The 20,986-nt window shown below is 35.6% G+C and overlaps 2 protein-coding genes across 2 annotated transcripts; both read left to right on the top strand.

Annotated features, from left to right (window-relative positions):
* Window positions 1-1,831: 1,831 nt before the first annotated feature.
* Window positions 1,832-6,637, top strand: LOC145630450 (eukaryotic translation initiation factor 3 subunit I-like). The gene is made up of 9 exons (XM_081682705.1): window positions 1,832-1,917; window positions 2,106-2,308; window positions 3,448-3,663; window positions 4,313-4,440; window positions 4,629-4,751; window positions 4,842-4,931; window positions 5,553-5,636; window positions 6,149-6,228; window positions 6,364-6,637. Exons 2-9 carry the CDS (start codon window positions 2,125-2,127, stop codon window positions 6,437-6,439), a joined length of 981 nt encoding a protein of 326 aa, XP_081538831.1. The 5' UTR covers window positions 1,832-1,917; window positions 2,106-2,124; the 3' UTR covers window positions 6,440-6,637.
* Window positions 6,638-9,452: 2,815 nt separating this feature from the next.
* LOC145632594 (ATPase 11, plasma membrane-type-like) lies at window positions 9,453-20,687 on the top strand. Its single transcript, XM_081684948.1, has 19 exons — window positions 9,453-9,647; window positions 15,953-16,072; window positions 16,379-16,459; window positions 16,547-16,684; window positions 16,799-16,936; window positions 17,017-17,196; window positions 17,300-17,506; window positions 17,694-17,813; window positions 17,918-18,037; window positions 18,135-18,263; window positions 18,339-18,443; window positions 18,517-18,661; window positions 18,786-18,950; window positions 19,034-19,272; window positions 19,552-19,584; window positions 19,680-19,772; window positions 19,871-20,089; window positions 20,209-20,349; window positions 20,496-20,687. The coding sequence occupies exons 1-19, from the start codon at window positions 9,453-9,455 to the stop codon at window positions 20,685-20,687; spliced, it is 2,760 nt and encodes a 919-aa protein (XP_081541074.1).
* Window positions 20,688-20,986: the final 299 nt, after the last annotated feature.

Below are 20,986 nucleotides of genomic sequence, written 5' to 3'. Positions count from 1 at the left end.
AGATATCTAACCATATGTCTTCAAAAAAAAAAAAAGATATCTAACCATATCTTTTTTATAAATTCCTATATATAAGTAATTACTTTTTAATGTATATAATTATTATTTATAATAAAGAAATCATGAATATATATCTTCATCCTAATATAATTAATGAATGAAATTTTTTAAAATGTGAAATAAAAAAATATATATGACATCAGGGTTTAAAAAGAAGAAAGTTTGAATATATGCGGTCATAAAAAATAATATATTAAGTTGCTTGATTTGGGATAAAATAATAAGAAATAGGTTATGGACCAAATTATTTTTTATATTTAAATATAGTTTTAAATTGATACTGTAACAAAGAGTGAAAAATGGTGCATAGTCACCCAATTTTGCATTATTCCAAAATAATAAAAAAAAAAAAATTAGAATAACCTCTATACAATCAAGAATTATCATATAATATTATACAATAGCTAAAAAAATCAGATTACCAAATACTTCCTCTAATTCTAAATTAATTATCACATTTGACTTTTTTTTTTTTCATTATTCATAATTCATATATCAGGATTGGAGTACTAACTTTGATAATTGTTTTTAGTAACTTATAAACCACAACATTCTTTCCTGAAATTTATTGTTAAATAAATATTATAAAAATTTTATAATGTCAACTGTTTGATTTTATTTTTATTTACTACGGAGTATTATCAACAATGCTACACATATTTTGTATTATATGATTTCCAACATTAAAAAGAACACTAAATAAATTAATACTTCAGTCTACATAATTGTTTTTTCTTTATGGTACAATAAGGGTAAACCGATTAGAGCTAAACTGAACTGAACTGAATGGATCTGAACTGAACTGAACTGAACTGAATTGAAATTAAGTTGAATTGAACAGACCCTAAGTCTATTACGAAATATTATATTTACTACATACTACCAAGTACTATATTATATTTAATATGTTTTTTCATAAACATAAATTTTTTTGGGTAAGTTTTTTAATACTTCATCCATTTTTATTGAATATATCACTTTATTGAAGAATTAATTTAGATGCATCATTTTTTTAGTCAATAAATTCCCCTTATCTATCTCATATCACATGCGCTCTGTTTTATTTTTTTTTCTCTTTTACTCTCTACTCTAAAAACTACTTAAAAATCCGTAATTTCAAAACTAATGCAAGTATATGAATATAGGTATATGACAAGTACAAAGTGTTATCCTTATCCTCGACCAACCACTTACTAAACCAGGACCCATACCCGCTCCATTGGGTGAGAATGGGGCGGACCCATTAACATCCTTACCTTTTACTTATAGCCTTAACAACTTATCCTAATCCGTACTTTCCCAAATTTTTAATTCACTAAGTTGGATTGACTCCAAAAGGGCTTGGGTTTTCTTAGTTTCATGCGGAATTACGGTCTTACAGAGTTTCAGAGTAGGTAGAGTTTTTTTTTTTTTATCTAACCTTTTTGAAAAATAAAGGAAAATGTTATACATAAACCTTAGGGCTACATATAAGCATTAAATTTACACTTGAAAATCGTAAAAAGTTAAGAAATCATAAAAAAAAATTATATAAACACTAATTGCACTTATTTACGCGTATTTTTGTCATGAATTCCTAATTTTATACAATTTTCAAAAATATATTTAATGCTTTTAGGACTACATATAACATTATCATAAATACATTCAATTATTTCAATCTGACGGTTGATAATATTTAGATCCGACGGTTTATATTACGTCCGTTACAATTAAATACCTCCTCCCAATCTCCCATATTGTACTAACATTACGTCCCTTTAGAGCTTCTTTTTACGCTGTACGTTCTCTCTCTCTCTCTCCTCCATTGAAGCCGATTCTGAGCTTTCTCTCTCCTCCATTAAAGAATCTTCTAAGGTAAGATTTTTGTTGTAATCTTAGTAACCCAATTTCACAATTTAGGGTTTAATTTGAATAATTAACTGTCAATGTAGTCAATCAAACGATTCAAACTGTTGCTAAAATATTATTGCGCAATTTACATCGATATTTATCACCAATGTTTGATTAATTCGGTTGATAAGAGTCTAATTTGTCTGCTAAAGTGTTAAAATTTAGGTAGATATGAGGCCAATTTTGATGAAGGGGCATGAAAGGCCTCTAACATTCTTGAAGTACAATCGAGACGGCGACCTACTCCTTTCATGCGCAAAGGATCACAATCCTACCGTTTGGTACGCCGACAATGGAGAACGCCTCGGTACCTATTCCGGTCACAACGGCGCCGTTTATTCGTGCGACGTCTCTTGTAATACTCTATTACTCTTTATTCTACTTTCTCCGTTTTTATTTACTTGCAATATAGATTTGTAACACGTGCTTTTAGGTCGAGATCATATGACGTAAACGGAAATATTATTCAAAATAATTTTTACACGTAATACCGTGCTTTTAGGTTGATATCATATAATGTAAACGGACATATTATTCAAAATACTTGCAACATAGATTTGTAACACGTGCTTTAAGGTCGCAATCATATAATGTCAACGGATATATTATTCAAAATAGTTTTTACACGTAATGCCGTGCTTTTAGGTTGATATCATATAACGTAAACGGACATATTATTCAAAATAATTTTTACACGTAATACCTAAACCTACTTTGTTCCTGGTTGTTTGTTTACCTTAACTAATCATCTCAAAATGACATAGTAAGCTTATTTTATTTTATTTTTTTTGTTGAGATTATTGATATTTTGTGTATTGGTGAAAACAGCCACTATTTTAAGATCAAATAATTTGAGCATGTTTGACAATTTTTGTTATGATACGAAGTTAAGTTTTTAGGTTGGTTTGGATGTTATTACTTGTTACTCTAAGGATATGGTTGATGGAAACGGTAGATTACAAGAGACCTTAGAAGATGGTTACATGATTACTTCTAAACCAACGCAATACGTATCATTGCTACTAGCTATTCGAGTGTTTGTAAATTCGAAATTGTCTCGAGTTTGGTTTAATCCTGCTTATACTTTTGTTTCTTTGTATTTGTTTCAATATGTATTATGTATGAACATTTGAGGACAAGTATATGAGGTGTTTTGGGGTTCATATTGGCTGTAGTGATGCAAAGGTTAAAGCTAGAACTATAGAAGAAGGAAGTGGAATAAAAATAGTGATGAGAAAGGGTTTCTTGGGTTTGATTTAATTTAAATCTTATAAAATTGTTTTGTTTCATAGATATGACATTATTATAGTCAAACCTCTTGAAGATTATTGTGAAACTTAATATTATTTTGGTATACTTTAAACTTTGGACTGTTAACTGAATTTTGAGCAAATTAAACGTGGGTTAAATTTCATCATGAATATGTTTAAAAGTTTCTACACTTGTTTAAAGTTGTGAATTTGTGCCTGTTATTGATGATATCTTTTATTTTAGGGGATTCTTCCCGTCTAATTACTGCCAGTGCGGATCAGACAGTAAAGCTGTGGAACCTTAAAACCGGAGAGGAATTATATACCTTCAATTTTGACTCTCCTGCAAGATCGGTGGATTTTTCAACTGGTGATAAATTTGCTGTTATCACCACTGATCCATTTTTGGAAAAGACTTCTGCAATCCACGTGTATCGTATTGCAGAAGACATTGATGAACGTAAGTGTGGCATATGTTTTTCACTTTTCTGGACTTCCTGATTGTTTACATCATTTCTGGCTTAGGATTTATTTTATTGTTTTGTATATTTATTTATAAGTTATAACTGACTATTTCTTTCACTTGCAAGCTTAGCTTTTGGTTTTGTGTACTGTATATTTGTAGACTCTGAACTGTTATTTTATTTGGAGCCATGGAGGTAGCGTAGCTTCTACTCTAACTTCTCAAAAACTTACTTCTACTCGTACATTTAATCTATCTAATTGGTTGTGCACACTAACATCTACTAAGAACAATTACTTTTCCATAAGGGTCTTAATAAGTGTGATGATGCTATGTGTGCTTTTTTTTTTTAAAAGAGATATGTGATCTTGTCATATGATACTTTGGGGGCATTTTCTAATCATTTAGCATGATAATTGTTTTATGATATACGAAGTACATTTTTTTATTTATGAGGCTTAGGTTACTTTTTTAGCTGAAAATAATAACCAACTCTTGTTTATGGGCAACATGTAGGCCTTTTGCTTTTCGCTAACATTACTTGTCTATGTATTTGTGTGTATATCCATTAAATTTTATCCCTTCTCACTTTTTTCCCTTGAAATCTGCTCCCAAAGATGACATTATTGTTTACATTGATTTGCAGAGAGTGATAGGCCTGTTCTTGTCATTAGGGGGCCAACTGGAAGAATCAATAGAGCTGTTTGGGGGCCTTTAAACAGAACCATAATCAGCTGTGGTGAAGACGCTATCATCCGTGTCTGGGATCCGGTGGTAAGTAGCACTACCAATTGTATCATTTCTGTTTGTTATATACTTGTATCCACATAGCCTTGAGTCTTGGAACTTCATGAAAGAACAGTGCGCCTTAAAATTCTGTTATATGATTTGCGTATGCTTGAGTTCTTTTTTGCTTCTTTTGCCATGTTTGTTGGTTTGATTTTTTGTGCTTCAAATTGCAGACTGGCCAGGAGATGATGTCTACAAAGGACCATAAAAATGGTCACACGAAAGCTATTAAATCACTTTGTCTATCTGCAGATAAGTCACATTTCCTTACTGGCTCTCTGGATAATCAAGCAAAGGTTGTATATCTCATGATATTTGAACGAATTAAGTTGCTGTGTTGATTTTTGTTTGTTTTTGTGCTAACATGGTTTGTTTTCTTTCTTCAGCTCTGGGACACAAGGACTTTAACTCTCCTTAAATCCTACAGTACAGAGCGACCTGTGAATGCTGTTGCCATGTCTCCTTTACTGGACCATGTATGTTACTTGAATTTTCATTTTCATTTTTTTTTCTTCTAACTTGTTGCCAGTTTTACTAGCTGTGTGGCGTCTATATTTGCACTGGTCCAGTTTTCCCATGGAATATTTCCTTAGGGCAAGAAATTTGGTATTTGAAAGGTTTTCACTACAGGATGTTTGATGACTTGATGAGTCTTAAGCCTCAGCTGGATCATCATATATCTCACTTTGTACTTGTATCACCATAGTTATGTTAGACTGCAGTCAGCATGATGAATGAGAGATGTCAGGATTGATTTATTGCTACCCTAATTATATGCTTTAATTTGTTATTGACATCTAGTATAGTGATGGGAGAAATTAAAGTGACTCATAGTTATGTACAATTTTTATTGATTGTGAACTGGTATATGGCCTGGATCATGACTCCTTATATCCGACTCACAGTATCCTGCTTGAGGTGGGAACCTATATATGAGGTATTGAGAGTAATGATGTTAGGTAGGAATACCTTTTTTAATGTGCATGTGGTGCAGCAGAGCCTTTTATTTTCCTGTACAATCTGTAATATTCTCATAAAAACCTTTGTTATATAAGCCTACAGCATTAGACATTGCTTGAACTGTTTTTTTCCTACAGGTTGTGCTTGGAGGTGGTATTGATGCATCATCCGTGACTACAGATGGTCGTGCAGGAAAGTTCGAAGCTAAATTCTTTGATAAGGTAAATTACACAATTATATGTGAATGAAAGATTGCATTTGTTATTATTAGTATGAATGGGTAAAACGGGGGCTGAAAGACTTCTCAGTGACTCAGCTTACTGATACTTTTGAGTTGCACTGTCCACCAATAGTATAACTGTGTTTCTTCTTGAAGACGTGTTGCATTTTTATGTCAATTCCTACATCTAAATGTCCAATTGGTCAAAGAAAGAGCATGTAAGACTCCATGCTCATGCCTGCAGTAATAATTTGCTCTTTTTTACGTAGTGCTCTATTAATAAACCAGAGTACATGATATATGAGTATGTTATCAGCTTAAGCATTGAACATCATATTTCTTTTGAATTGGTATTCAACACCTCTCAGTAGACTTGCAGCAAACATGTATCAAGGCTTTTGCAAACCAAAAAACTAAAACACCTAACAACTCTATTAGAAGTTTTCTTGATGGTTATGCATTTAAAACCAACATTCACAGTAACATAATTAATTTATGTTATTTTGCTTGCAGATCCTCACGGCGGAAATTGGAGGTATCAAGGGACATTTTGGGCCTATGAATGCCTTGGCCTTCAATCCTAATGGTAAAAGGTAAATAATCGCGCTAGGTTACATCTGTATTTAGTAGTGCTGTCTACTCTTTCTTGGAAGTTATTTTTATAAGGTTGTGTCAAAGCTCTATGGAAAATTTTCTCAAGTTTTTTTTTTTTTTTATGTATTGTGCAGTTTTGCTAGTGGAGGTGAAGATGGTTACGTGAGGTTGCATCACTTGGACTCAGACTACTTCAATATCAAGCTCTAATCATGTTTTTTAATTATGTCGAGAGAAGAGCATCAAGGGCAACAATGTTGACATGATTTAGTCCCAAATTTTGAGTACCGCCCCCAAAACTTACCTACAAAAATAGTTGGCATGCACAAGTTGTAAATATCTTGAGATAGCCTTTGTTTTTTTTCCCTAGAAATTAGTCTTCTTCTGCTAGGAGTACTGTAAATTCTGTAAGTTATGAACCAATCTTTTAATCAATCAATGTTTTAGAGCTGGGATATTTTGAGGTTACACCTTACCCTGATTATTTACATATTAAGCTTTAAATATCTTGGATATAAAATATTATCTTTTCTAATTTAAATTAATTAAATATAAAATATTACGGAGTATCTTTTAATATTAGGAATTTTATCTATATATATATATATATATATATATATATATATATATATATATATATATATATATATATATATATATATATACTAAAATTTTCCTACTTGAGGAGTTATTTTGAAGTTAAGTTTTTTTAAAAAAAAATTAATAATAAAAACCCATTTCTTAAATATTGATGTTTTAATAATCATCGGTATTATCAGTTTATCACTAGTACTTTGGATAAAAAATTGTTAAAGGATAAAAAGATATTTTCTTTAAGAAAATTCTAGGGTTTATGATATACGAAGTACAAAGTATCATTCCCCGTTAAAAAAAAAAACAAAAAAAAGTACAAAGTATCATTTCTATCTCTGGTTTATGGTAGCTAAGGGAGGCTTATAAGCAAATCAAAGCTATTGCAAAAGAGTACGGGAGTATAGCGAATTACCGATTTGAATTGGATTGGATTGTACAATAAAATACGAAGTATATATGAGACTGTTAAAAGATGCTTTAAACTTTCAGCATCCTAATATATATGGGACTGGTTATAGATAATAGATGCTGAAACAAAATAAGACTTGTTGGTTTCGAGTTTAAATCTTGCTATAAACATTTTTGTTTGGACCCCCTGTGGGCCCATGTTCATTAAATACAGAAATTACCAAAATGCCCTTAGTGAAACCCTAAACAGGAAAATTCAATCATCATGCACGGCACACATCCCAAGAAACCCTAATATAGCCCAACGGGGCCTAACACGACCCAGAACGGCCAAAAACCCTAATCCTAACCCTAATCAAGTTAGTTAATCCTCTCCTATAAATGCTAATCTTCACAGATTAGCGAGGTAATTAATTCTTTCTCCACACACTCTCTCTCTACAAATTCTCTCTCTAAACATAGTTTACTGACTTAACCGTCGGAGGGGCTTTCTCGGGAACACCCCCCGAGGCAGTTGACTTTCGTTGTTTTGCAGGACTCGGTTTGACCAGACGAGCAGGCTCCCCTTCAACTCCGATCCGAAATTCTTCGCAGAAACAATTGGCGCCGTCTGTGGGGAGTCGTCAAACAAAAAGTCATGGTTACCACCCGTCGAACCGATCCTTCCCAAAACGCTGGTGGGCAGAATCAAACTCAAGGCCAGCCACGCCCACCTCGTCAGCCGCGGAACAACCCGCAATCAAACCGTGAAGATGAAGGTGACAACATGGAGGTTGAACAACCCCTTGATCAAGGAAATCAGCAACCCGTGACTAGGCAAGATCTAGAAAAGTTGACCGAGCAGTTCAACACAACTCTCCAGGACACCCTCAGACAACTGACCGAAGCTGTGAAAAACAACCAAGCTGGTCCCTCTTACCGACCACCGCAAGACCAGGGACGCCAAGCGTCGCGGAACAATCAAAGGGCATAGCCCCACAATGTTCCCCGACGAAGCGGAGGACAAAGTCGTAGGGCACAGCCCATCAGTACTACTAGGTCCGCCCTTAGTAGATCTGGAAATCGTCGTCAATCTCCTCATGATCAGCCTGTCATATCACCGGTCCGCATAGAATCCAGCCGGCACTCTACCGCAAGCCGACGCCGGAGGGAGGGTAAACCGGCAAACCGGGTTAGAGACCCCGATGCTAGACGACTCATTGATGAGATGCGCTTACAACGACGCGAGATGGACGCCCGAGAACTCATTAACAGACGTAGGATAATTGAGCAACGCCAAGCACGTGATAACGATGAGAATAGGGCACGGAGTCGTAGGCAAAGCCGGAGTCCGAGATCGCCTGATCAGCGATCACCTTCTCGTCGGGAGGATGTAAGAGAATCAGAAGATCCTCCAAGGCAGGACAGATCTGAGCGAGATCCCATATCTCGTCATACAAGCCATAGACCTCGGGAAGAAGAAAGAACTCGAGACCAAGATGAGCAGCCACCACGGTTGCCATCACATTTGTCTACGCCGCTAACTCCATTGAGCCAGGAGCTAATGAATGCCCCAAAGGTGGACAAGGTCAAGATGCCTACCATAGAGCCTTTCGTTGGAACTACCGATCCTGATGAGCACTTAGCTGCATATGCCGCACAAATGAGTGTGCAAACAAGTTGCGAGGCCACATGGTGTAAGTATTTCCCCACTACTCTAAAGGGACAAGCCTTGTTGTGGTTCCAAAAGTGTGTGCCTAAAGGTAGTATCCATAGCTACCAAGACTTGGAACGTGTGTTTGTTAGTCGTTTCAAGCACGCAGCAAGACAGAAAAAAACAAGTGTCAATCTGATGGCTGTGACACAAGGAAAGACGGAGACCTTGCAGAACTACATACGAAGGTTCAATCAAGAATCTTTGAAAATTCAGAACTTACCAGATGAGACAGCCCTAACAACCTTTTTGGCCGGGCCGAGTTCCACGGATTTCAAATTTAAGCTGATCGAGTCAGGGGTTTCAACCCTCACTAAAGCCATGGATCGGGCCCATAAGAATATACAAGCCTCAGAAGTTTGTGGCACAAGCCGTGAAAATAATCCACCAGAGAAAAAAAGGAAACATGAGGATGAACCTTCAAGGAGCCAACCATCCAAACGATCCAACCTGATCACAGATCATGGTAACGACCCTCGGTATAACCGTAATCGCTGATAAATCTATTTGGACATTAAAGAGAAAAACATGTTGCCAAGGCCTCATGTAGTTCGGACCCCCGAGGAGAAGAGGGACAAGAGACTCTGGTGCGAGTATCATCGCGAATGCGGGCATACCACAAAGAATTGTAGGGAGTTAAAGAAAGTCCTTGATCAACTTGTTGATGAAGGAAAACTTAACAGATACCTCAAAGAATCTGGCCGCTCGAACAAGAAGGAAAAGGCAAGAAAGCCCTTGATCAACTTGCTGACGAAGGAAAACTTAACAGATACCTCAAAGAATATCATCGCCCACCATGGGTTGGCCTAAGTCAAAATCGCCGCCCCTCCAAGCTAGGGCTAGGCTTAACGTGTGCTGGTGCGAGCTGGTGCTCAGCAAGCATGCTAGGCATAAGCGCCCAACAAGCATGCTAGGCATCAGCGCCCAGCTGCTGGTGCGTACTGGTGCCCAGCAACGCTGCCAGGCATCAGCGCCCAGCAAGCCTACCAGGCAGCAGTGCCCAGTAGCAACGCTGCCAGACATTAGCGCCCACCAAGCCTGCCAAGCCGCAGCGCCCAGCAGCTAGCTGCCAGCATCAGCGCCCAGCAGCAGCAAGCTGCGTGCCAGGCAGCATCAGCGCCCAGTAGCACCAAGCTGCGTGCCACGCAGCATCAGCGCCCAGCACCAGCAGGCTGCCTGGCAGGCAGCATCAGCGCCTAGGTAGCACGCCCAGGATGCCTGCCAGCAGCATCAGCGCCCAGGCAGCGTGCCCAAGCTGCCTGCCAGCAGCATCAACGCCCAGGCAGTGTGCCTAGGCTGCCTGCCAGCAGCATCAGCGCCCAGCACTGCCAGGCACCATCGGCGCCCACCAGGTGCTCGACCAAAAAAAATAAATAAAAAAAAAATAAAAATTACTGGGTCGATTGATTTCATTCGATCAATATTTTTCCAACAAACTCCCAAACCGCAGGATGCGCTTTACGACTTTGTCGTGGGGCTAATGTTTGGACCCCCTGTGGACCCATGTTCATTAAATACAGAAATCACCAAAATGCCCTTAGTGAAACCCTAAACAGGAAAATTCAATCATCATGCGCAGCACGCATCCCGAGAAACCCTAATATAGCCCAACAGGGCCTAACACGGCCCAGAACGGCCAGAAACCCTAATCCTAACCCTAATCAAGTTAGTTAATCCTCTCCTATAAATGCTAATCTTCACAGATTAGCGAGGTAATTAATTCTTTCTCCACACACTCTCTCTCTACAAATTCTCTCTCAAAACACAGTTTACTGACTTAACCGTCGGAGGGGATTTCTCGGGAACACCCCCCGAGGCAGTTGACTTTCGTTGTTTTGCAGGATTCGGTTTGACCAGACGAGCAGGCTCTCCTTCAACTCCGATCCGAAATTCTTTTGCAGAAACAATTTTTTAGTTGTCAAACTCAATCATTATTACATAATGGAAACAAACTGTATAATAAGACACAAATTAATTTATTTAAGTTAACTATAATTTTGTTGGATAAAAAAACACAATTAATAAATGGCTAAGATGGTACAAAGCTTGGTTTGGGGAGGCAGATGCACGATCTGCATGGTGCATCTGCTCCATAATACAAAAAGGCGGAATGAAAATGCATGTAAGACTCTTAACTTAAGACTTGTTGGTCTTGAGTTCAAGTCTTGTTATAACCATTTTTATAATGACATGTGGCAAGGTGACACGTGAAACCTATTCTGTTTTAGGACGCTTTTGAATATATAAGTATAGATTTTAAAACCGGAAAAATTATAAAATACTCCGTAACGTTATAATTGTGATGGAAAAGGGTAGAGCCGTCAATTTGGGTATTCTAGTCAGGTTCGACTTGGGTCAAATCAGGTTTTGGGTTGAAACAAGATCAGGTTATGTCGGGTCAATCTAGCCTCAAATCAGGTTTAGGTCAGGTTAATTTCGGTTTAGATTATTCCGGATCGTTTACCTTTTCGGGTATAGGTCGGTTTCGATTCGAGTCAAATTCAGATAGGGTTCAATTTCAGGTTTGGGTTGTGTTGAGTCGGGTTTGGGCGGGTTAATAGATCGTACATTCGGGTTCGGGTTAGGGTTGGGTTAGATAATTATTTGGTCGGATAATCTTAAAGTTGGATCATTCTTGGTTTTGGTTCAAATTCAATTCGAATACCGATGTGGTGAAGCTTAACCTATATAATTACACCTATTATAATTTTATAAAACATTATCAAGATTTTATTAAGCCTATATACAAGTAATAGAAAACAAAAACTATATAAGCTGAACAAAATTGTACCAATATTTTATTAAGGATTGAGGGTCTACAACCAGCTGAACGAAAGGTGTGTAAAATTTTATTAATCCTTTTATGACTCGGGTCAATAACAGGTTGTGTTGGGTTATAATCGTTTACAAGTTAGGTACTAACTCGGGTTTGGATTGTTGTCGGGTCGGAATAAATCGGTTGACGGTTACTATCATATCGGGTGCAGGTTTGGGTTTAGGTCAAAAAGGATTGGATCAAATCGGTTGTCAGTTAACATCAGGTAGATTCAGGTCAGATTACAGGTCACTAGTTTCACCCCATTGTTCGGGTACAGATCAGGTTCAGATCATTACCGGTTCAGGTCGAGTTAGTTTTTGACAACTCTAGAAAAGGGTGCAGCCAGAGTCACGTCTAAGGGCGTGTAGGTTTAAATTTGTACAATGTGTATCGGTGTATGTACTCATGTTTACATGTGTTTTTGGGCCTCGTTAAAAGGGCCTGTTTCTTCTAAGAACTGGTCTATAAATATTGGAAATCCCATACGATATTGTATCTCAGACGCATCTGTTCTCTAAGAAAAATAAAAAGCCTAGTTGTGAGTTTATAGGCAACAAGGAAGATGAAGGGTATGAGGGGTCTTTTGACATCTACAACCACTTTTGGCCAAGTAGTTGAATCTATAGCGTTGGTTATTTTTTATGGTGGGTAAGTATTGTATTATTAACTAGCTTTTTGGCCCGTTTAATGCACGGGTTGTTACTTGGGTTAATTATTTTCATATGTTGGAAGATTATTTCATTTCTAAACTTAAAAGAAATTAAAAAAAAAAGTGAGAGAGGGTAGAACCGTGAAAGAAGATGAATGAATTTAGTTAGATATATACACGTGAAGATTGTGGGATATAAAATGACATATTATTTTAAATTATATTTAAAGTCTTAGAGATGAAAAGACAATTTTTATTATAATTTATATGTTTATGTAATGTGTATTAATTAAAGCATTATTTTTGCAAGCTGTATAATGCATAAAGACTTAAACATACATAGATGAGTAACTTGTGAATTGTAATGCCATGTGTCATATGAAAAATTTGTGGTTTGTGTTTTTAAATACTAAGTATAGATATAGATTTATTATTATTCAATTTACAACGTTTGGTTGCTGGGATAGGAGTTCGGCGACAAAGCTGCTGGTTGGTTTCGCCGGTTTTGATGGGGGAGAGGGGTTCCGGCGGCTGAGGCAAGGTGGCGCCGGTGGTGGAGCTGTAAAGGATGGTTTTTTTTTTTTTTTTCAATTTTTCAAACCAATAAAATTGACATGCCTCAATTATGGCTTAGTGGTGAAATTAATTTTTTAGGATTTTATGTGGTGTTATAATTAAATTGTGCGTGTTTTATTTTATTTTATTTACTACCTCCGTTGCATATTATGTACAACGATTAGACATTTTTCCTCTCTATTTTTTGTCAAATCGTCGCAAATAATATGTAATGGAGGTAGTATTATTTTTTTTAATGGGATTATTTTTTTAAAAATCCTTTTATCATTAGTTTTTGATCTGATTAATGTTGTACTTTTGTTGTGTAGGCTTTATTTCGTACCACCATCACCTTACGGCCATCGTTATATTCCGCCAGAAGATAGACTGAACTTACTGAAGTCTTTTCGAGAAGTTAAAGAGAGGTTTCAAAAATATAGAGGGGAAAAAAGAAGAACAAGAAAATTAATCCATGACAATGCCTTATTTTGTTTCCGAATGTAAATTAGCCAATTAGGGCCTGTTCTGTTCCGTTGAAATTCAGTTCAGTTCAGTTCAGTTCAGCTCAGCTCAGCTCAGTTCAGTTCAGTGCAGTTCAGTTCAGTTCAGTTCAGCTCAGCTCTTAATTTATGTCTAATGATATTGCTAATGATATAAAGCCAAATTTCATTCTTTTAAGATCTTATTACAACGACAACAACAACAAAAATAATAATAATAAATAGTATATATATAAAAAAATAAAAATAATAATAATAATAATAATAATAATAATAATAATAATAATAATAATAATAATAATATTAACAATAATAATAATAATAACAATAATAATTGAAATAATAATAATAATACTAACAATAATAATCAATAAAGCTTTTCTTGTTGATTATTATTGTGGGCTAGGGTGTTGGGCCGTAGCTAATTTCAGCTTTTCTTGTTGGTTTTTTTATTTTTTTTTTATTTTATATATATATATATATATATATATATATATATATATATATATATATATATTATTTTATTTAAAATTTGTTTAAATGGGTTAGATACATGTAAGTGTTTTGTGTTCTTTTGTCCTAATACTATTTTATTTTTGAATTAAATAGTATATGTGTTTAAAATGTTTAGAGGTTTCAAATTTTTAATATATTTTCCATACATTTTATAATATATTTTCCATACATTTTATAATTATAATTATATAGTATATTTTTCGTAAATATTTTAATATGTACATTTGTATATACACATATGTATAGTAATAAATATCAATAAATAATCAAAGATCACTAATCCGTAGTTAAAAATCACTAATTAATAAGTTCAGTTCAGTTCAGTTCAGTTCGGTTCAGTTCAGTTCAGCTCGGTTCATTTCAGTTCAGTTCAGTTCAGCTGAGTTCAGTCAATCGGAACAGGCCCTTACTTTTTATTCATGGTTTCTAATTCCTACAATAACTTTTTATGCATGCGACCATATATATTTATGAGAAAATATAATATATTGATGATTTTATTTATCTAATGTAATTTTTGTAAATAAATCAACAAAAATATTTAAACAACAAATACCTTATGTATACTACCTCTGTTACAGGTTATGTGTAACGATTAGACATTTTCTCTCTCTACTTTATGTCAAATCGTAATCGTTGCACATGACCTGTAACGGAGGTAGTATAAACTTTAATTGGATTTACGTTTTGCATTGTTGTTCATAGCTTGATTGTATAATACTACAAATACCTTATAATTGGTGGATTGTTCCTCGGCAAAAGTATTTAAACAACAAAGTTTTCCCAGTATGTAAGATAAACATAGTCATGTTCATGTTTATAGGTACTTCCCTTCGTGCTTTTAGTTAAAAAATTAAAATTAATACTCCGTAATCAAAATCTTTTCTTTTCCTTGGATAATTATTGACATTTTAACAATTACCAATATTATCACTAGTAATATTTTACATGTGAAAAGAAATGTGAAGAAGGGGGCGTTTGGTTTGCAAAATATAGGTATAAGGTATGGGTTCAGAATAACTAAACATCACATCTTATGTTTGATTGTCAAAAGTATGAATTTTAAACCCATTTCTCATGGGTTTGAGGTAGAAAACTTGGGGGAGGTGGGTTTGACTCATTCCATTCCTTTAGATATCAAATAAAAAGAGAAAATTGTGAGATATTAAACTTAAATATGAAGTTCTAACCCGATAGAACCTTAACCCTATTCCTAATTCCAAACACATACAACTTTGCGAACCAAACGCCCCCTTAACCCTTAAGGGGTTGGAGGGGGTAACTAATTGGATAAAAATTGTTAAGAGGATAAAAGATAATTACTAAAAAAAAATTCTAGGGTTTATGGTCTGTCATTTCTATCCCTCTAAAACGAATTCAGCAAAATTATCATATACCCTCCTTGTGCCATTGGTTTGTGATTAGGTTAGTGTAGTGTAACCTGAAAGAGGGAGGCTTATAAGCAACTAATTGGACTTAATTTAAATGAACTGTAGTTCCGTTGTTCGAGGGTTTCAAGGTATGCCGTATTAACCATTAAGCATACATGATATTTATTTATTTTTTTTTTAATTTTGAAAAAAACATACTACCTCCGTTAATTATTATGTGCAACAAAAGAATATTTTATGTGTCACAAATAATATCACTTTGTTGCACATAATAATTAACAGAGGTAATACATGATATTTTTAAACTTTTATTATACTCTTAACAAAAATTACCCTTCATCTTAGAGTTTAGCATTGTTTCAGCGATAATGTGATTTTAGTTATGCATAGGCTTTGACTAGAGGAATTCACTCGCTTTGTACTGCTTGGAGTTTCTAGCAAACACTCAACAATAAGGAGTTAAAATGACCACGTCTCGAGTTTCGGATGGCATTGATTGGGTAGTTGATCATCTCGAATACATTATGGTTTTATACTGATTGGTTTAATATTGATTATACAGCATGTATAATTGTTTTGATCTTTGTTTGTGGTTACAGTACAATGTACCTGTTGATGAAGTCTTTGAAAAACTTGGGTGTAGCAGAGTTGGCCTCACTTCTGAGGCTGTTACTGAAAGATTAGCCATATTTGGCATCAATAAGTATCATCATAAAAAGGTACTCGTATATGATTTCTTGGCGGTTGCATTTTTTATACTACCTTTGTTTCATATTATTTGCAACGATTTGACAAGTAGAAAATAAAATGTCTAATCTTTTCATATTATTAGCCGCTGTCATCTAGTGCTAGTTGTGATTTGGAACTAAGTTGAAGAGTACATTAGTGACAGACATGAATCACTCGTAAATTCTTTTATATTAATCTGACATTTTTCATTTAGATAATCATACATGTTTTCAAATTAAATTTGGGTTATGTACTGTAAATCTTACACTGCTAGTTCATAACCTGGTGCATTACAGAAGAGTTTTCTCCTGAAGACTTTATGCTCAATGTGGAGTCTTCGAGTGGCAGCTGCAATCATTGCCATTGCCGTTGCTTGGGTGAGCATCGGGTTTCTAATTATACTTGTATCTCTATGAAATACTGCTTGTGCAATTCGACTCAATAGATTTATGTGATTGATGCAGGGCAAGAACCTACATTGGCCAGTGGTTGTTTCGGTCTTTCTTGTGCTTTTAATTGCTCCAATTATGAGTCTTATTACAGAAAAAGATATCTATAATCACCAAACCTCCGTCATGGCACCCTTAGCTAGGAAAGTAAAGGTATGCATGCTTTCAATGCTTGCATTGGTCTAGCTTATCACAGTATCACTTGAGAGTCGCGACTATACACTTGTATTTTGAGGCTGTTTACTAAAGTTTTGATTATTTCATCAGGTTCTGCGAGATGGTTGGTGGAGTGAGGAGTATAGTTCACAGTTGGTCCCTGGGGATGTAATTAGTATTAATGCTGGAGACATCATTCCAGCTGATGCGCGTCTACTGGAAGGAGACGATGCTGTAATAATTGATGAGGTCAGTTGTAATGTTTGTGATCAATATATTTACTTAATGCATCTATTGTTGCTGAATATATGATTTCCTGTGCTTTGCAGTATGTTTTAACAGGAGTTTCGTCTCCAGTAACTAAGAGAGCAGGGGATGCAGTATACTCTGGCTGTATTTGTGAACAAGGAGCATGTGAAGCTGTGATCATTGCCACTGGTGCTCGAACCTTCTTTAGGAAAAATGTTTGCCTGGATTATAGCATCAATGAAGTCAAATGTTGGGATAAGGTAAAAAGTTCTAGTGGATTTCAACACTAAAAATATTTAGCTACTTGTTCTATCTTCTTAACCCTTTATTTTGCTTTTTTTTTTTTTTTTCTTTCTTTTTTAGGTTTTGGTTGGCATTAGGAATGTATGCTTGTGCTTGGTTGCTGTTGGGGTGTTGGTGGAGATTGTTTTCATGTACTTTTTCCAGCATATAGCATTTTGGCGCGGAATTGACAATCTCCTTGTTCTCCTCATTGGTGGAATTCCCATTGCTCTTCACACCAATGTTTTGTTTGTGATTTACAAGAACTTACATGGCCTGAAGGTTTGTGCTTGCTGATAGTTTTTCTACCTTTCTATATCATCTTTTCTATTTCTTATTTAGGGTTCAATAATCATCTTTGCTTATAATTCTATGAACAATTGTGTCATGATGTCTAGAATCAATTAGGTAGAATAGACTACATGTTATCATTGTCACCTAGAGATCGAAATTAACTTATCAAAACTATTTACAGGGCGCTATCTTAATGAGATTGACTGCGATAAAGGATATAGCTGTCATGGATGTACTTTGCTGTGATACAAAAGGAACCTTGGTACTGAACAAGCTCACAGTTGACATGACAATGATTGAGGTATAATTTATTTTCTTGTAAATTACAGTTTTGATGGATGCTGTAGCTGCAAATGTCATTAGAAATTCCAGGATTTGCTTTGAAAATCTGTAAATCTTCCTCAGGTTTTCGACAAGGGAGTAGATGCAGATACCGTTATTGCAATGGCAGCACAAGTATGTCAGACTAAAACCAATGATGAAATAGATGCTGCCATTCTTGAAATGTTCTTCAACTCAAAAGAGGTAAATAATGCATAAGATATATGACATAAATTTCTGTTTGTTTTTTAGGGGTTATATTATGTCACATCAGTTTATGTTATATCCCTTTTCCATTCAGGCTTTGGCTCGCATTCAGAAAGGAACTCGCTTCTCATTTGACCAAACTCCGACTGATGAACTCAGAGCAGTAACTTACTCAGATGTTGACGGAAAAATTCACAGAGTTTGCTTAGGTGCTCCTCAGCAGGTACTGCTTCGCGACCTAGTGGTAATAATGTCTTTCATCTTCTCATCTTGTTCAATGCTCTCAATTGGCTCTTAGGCGTTAAATCTGGCATGTAACAAGAAAGATATAGAGATAAGAGTTCATGCAGTGATTGACAAGTTCACACAGCGAGGGTGGCATTTGCAAGCTGTATTATATCGGGTAATAATCAGGCCTTGTTCTTCTGTTGAGACTTGTGACAGCAGTTTGATTGATGTCCATGAAATTTATACAGGAAGTTACTAATGGGATGGAAATTTATTCTGATGATGCCTGGACATTGATTGGTATCATTCCACTTTTCGGAACTCCTAGGTGTGACAGTGCTGATGCAATAACAAAGGCTTTTGATCTTGGTATTAGTGTCAAAATGCTAACAGGTTAGCTGTATTCAGATTGTGGTAGTAATCGCGCTCCTCTGTACTACTGGTTTAGTATATAGACAGAGTTTTGCCTTTTATTTTGTTCTGAACCTGATTTTCCTGATATGTTTGTGTATTTCAGGTGACCAACTAGCAATGGCAAAGGAAGGTGGTCGTCATTTGGGTATGGGAACCAATATGTATCCTGTGTCATCTTTGCTCGTGGAAAGCAAGGACGAGACAATTTCTGCCTCTTTATTTCATGATCTGATTGAAAAAGCTGACGGATTTACAGATATTACATCAGGTATATTCAGACATACTGTCTCTTATGTAGATATGTTTACCTATTTGTTTCTCTGATGAATGTTGGTGTCTATTTTGCTTCAGGGGATAAGTATGAAATTATCAAACAATTGCAAGTTAGAAAACGCGTATGTGGAGTAACAGGTAGTGTTGTTACTGATGTCCCTGCCCTTAAGAAGGCTGATATTGGCATAGCCGTGGCAGATGCAACAGATGCAGCTCGTAAAGCTTCAGATCTTGTCCTCACAGAACCTGGCCTTAATGTCATCATCAGAGCTGTGCTAATATGCCGACAGATCTCACAGAAAATTAAAGATTACTGCGTAAGCTATTTACCATTATGTTAGACATCATATATTTTCCGATATCTCATATGTCTTAACACATTACGATTCCAGTCTACTATCTTACATAGGCTATGCCCTCTTCCATATTATCAATAAAAATCAATATCAACTTATAACAATTACAATAGTTGATCAACAAAATACCTTTGTGAAAATCAAATGAAAAGAACAGGGCCTATTACATGATTTTGTCAATACATGACTCATTCATTACATCTAATTTTTTTTTTTAAAAAAATTTCCTTCTGTTTACAGATTCACATCGTTTCAATCACTGTCTACACCACTGTAAGTAACTAATCCTTCAACTTCGAAACATCAAACCTGATAAAAGTTTCAATTGACTCCGCTTAACTCTTTTTCCTCATGTTATCGTGTTACAGCTTGGTTTCATGCTGCTGGATTTCATATGGAAATTTAATTTCCCACCCATAATGATGCTACAAATTGTTGTCTTCAATGAAGGTGTGTCTCCTGTAACCTGTGCTTACATGTTTATCGATAATAATTATTTATAGGCACAACGAGGCCTTGGTCTGGACCTATCTACTGAGATGTATCTATAGTGATGCAGTCGATTTTGAAAGATCGAACTCTTGTATGTAACAGAGATCAATGCATTATTGCAGTTTTAAGCTGTACCTATGGAACGTATAGGACGAGACATTCTCTTATGGTGCCTGATCATTGGGGACTACCTAAGATAGTTAAAACTGGAGTAGCTCTAGGTGGTTATTTGGCTTTCATGACCATCTTTTTTTTCTGGATAGCATTTGAGAAGGATTTCTTTCAGGTACAAAGATCATTTTGTTCTGTTTTTTTTTTTAAACGGTCTTAAATAGAAATGTAGCATATTATTTAGAAGCAGATGAAGTAATAATATATGTATTTCTGCTTTCTTGAAATTGGTAGCGTGTTTTTGGAGTGACAAGCCTCATGGAAGCAGCTCATAGCAGTGACTACAGAAAGCTTGCATCTGCAATATACCTTCAAGTTAGCATCAGTATTCATGGCCTAGTACTTGTGACTCAATCGCGAAGATGGTCAAATCCGGTTGTTGACACTTGCTTTCTTCTGATGTGTCTGTGTTAAACTGGTAATCACTACATTAATTTTCCTGATTATGACAAATTATTTGCATTGTGTTTCATTATTTGTGCTTGAACAAAAAAGCTTAACTCGCTTCTCATTCTCGGCAGCTTGCAACTGTCATTGCTGTTTATGCCGATTGGAGCATAATCCAAGGGATCGGATGGGGTTGGGCTGGTGTCATTTGGCTCTACGACATCATATTCTATGTACCACTCATCGTTATCAGGTTGTACATTCATTATGCTGTGAGTGAAAGCGCCTCTGATCGTATCAAGCAAAGCGATTGGTTGTCCAATTGAGCTGCAAGTACAACCTGTTTTTATTGTACATAGGTTAATGGTTCGTCTGCATAAGCTCATCATGCAGCACATTGTGATTAAAAGTGTAGCCAATATTTTTTTTCGGTTCATTATAGGGGTGTCCATAATTCGGATTAAAACCGAAATCCAATCCAATCCAAACCGAATTATCAATTCGTATCGGATCCGAACTTTAAATCGGATTGGATCGGATTGAGATTTTTTTAAATTTCGGATTTTTGGATTGGATCGGATTGAACCTAATTGGATCCAATCCAAATCGAAAACCGAATTGTAAA

This window comes from Chenopodium album, chromosome 5 (assembly GCF_948465745.1).
Source record: "Chenopodium album chromosome 5, dcCheAlbu1.1, whole genome shotgun sequence".
In the NCBI taxonomy this organism is placed as follows: Eukaryota; Viridiplantae; Streptophyta; class Magnoliopsida; order Caryophyllales; family Amaranthaceae; genus Chenopodium; species Chenopodium album.
The sequence above is the reverse complement of the archived record's forward strand: the minus strand, read 5'-3'. Positions and strand labels throughout refer to the sequence as shown.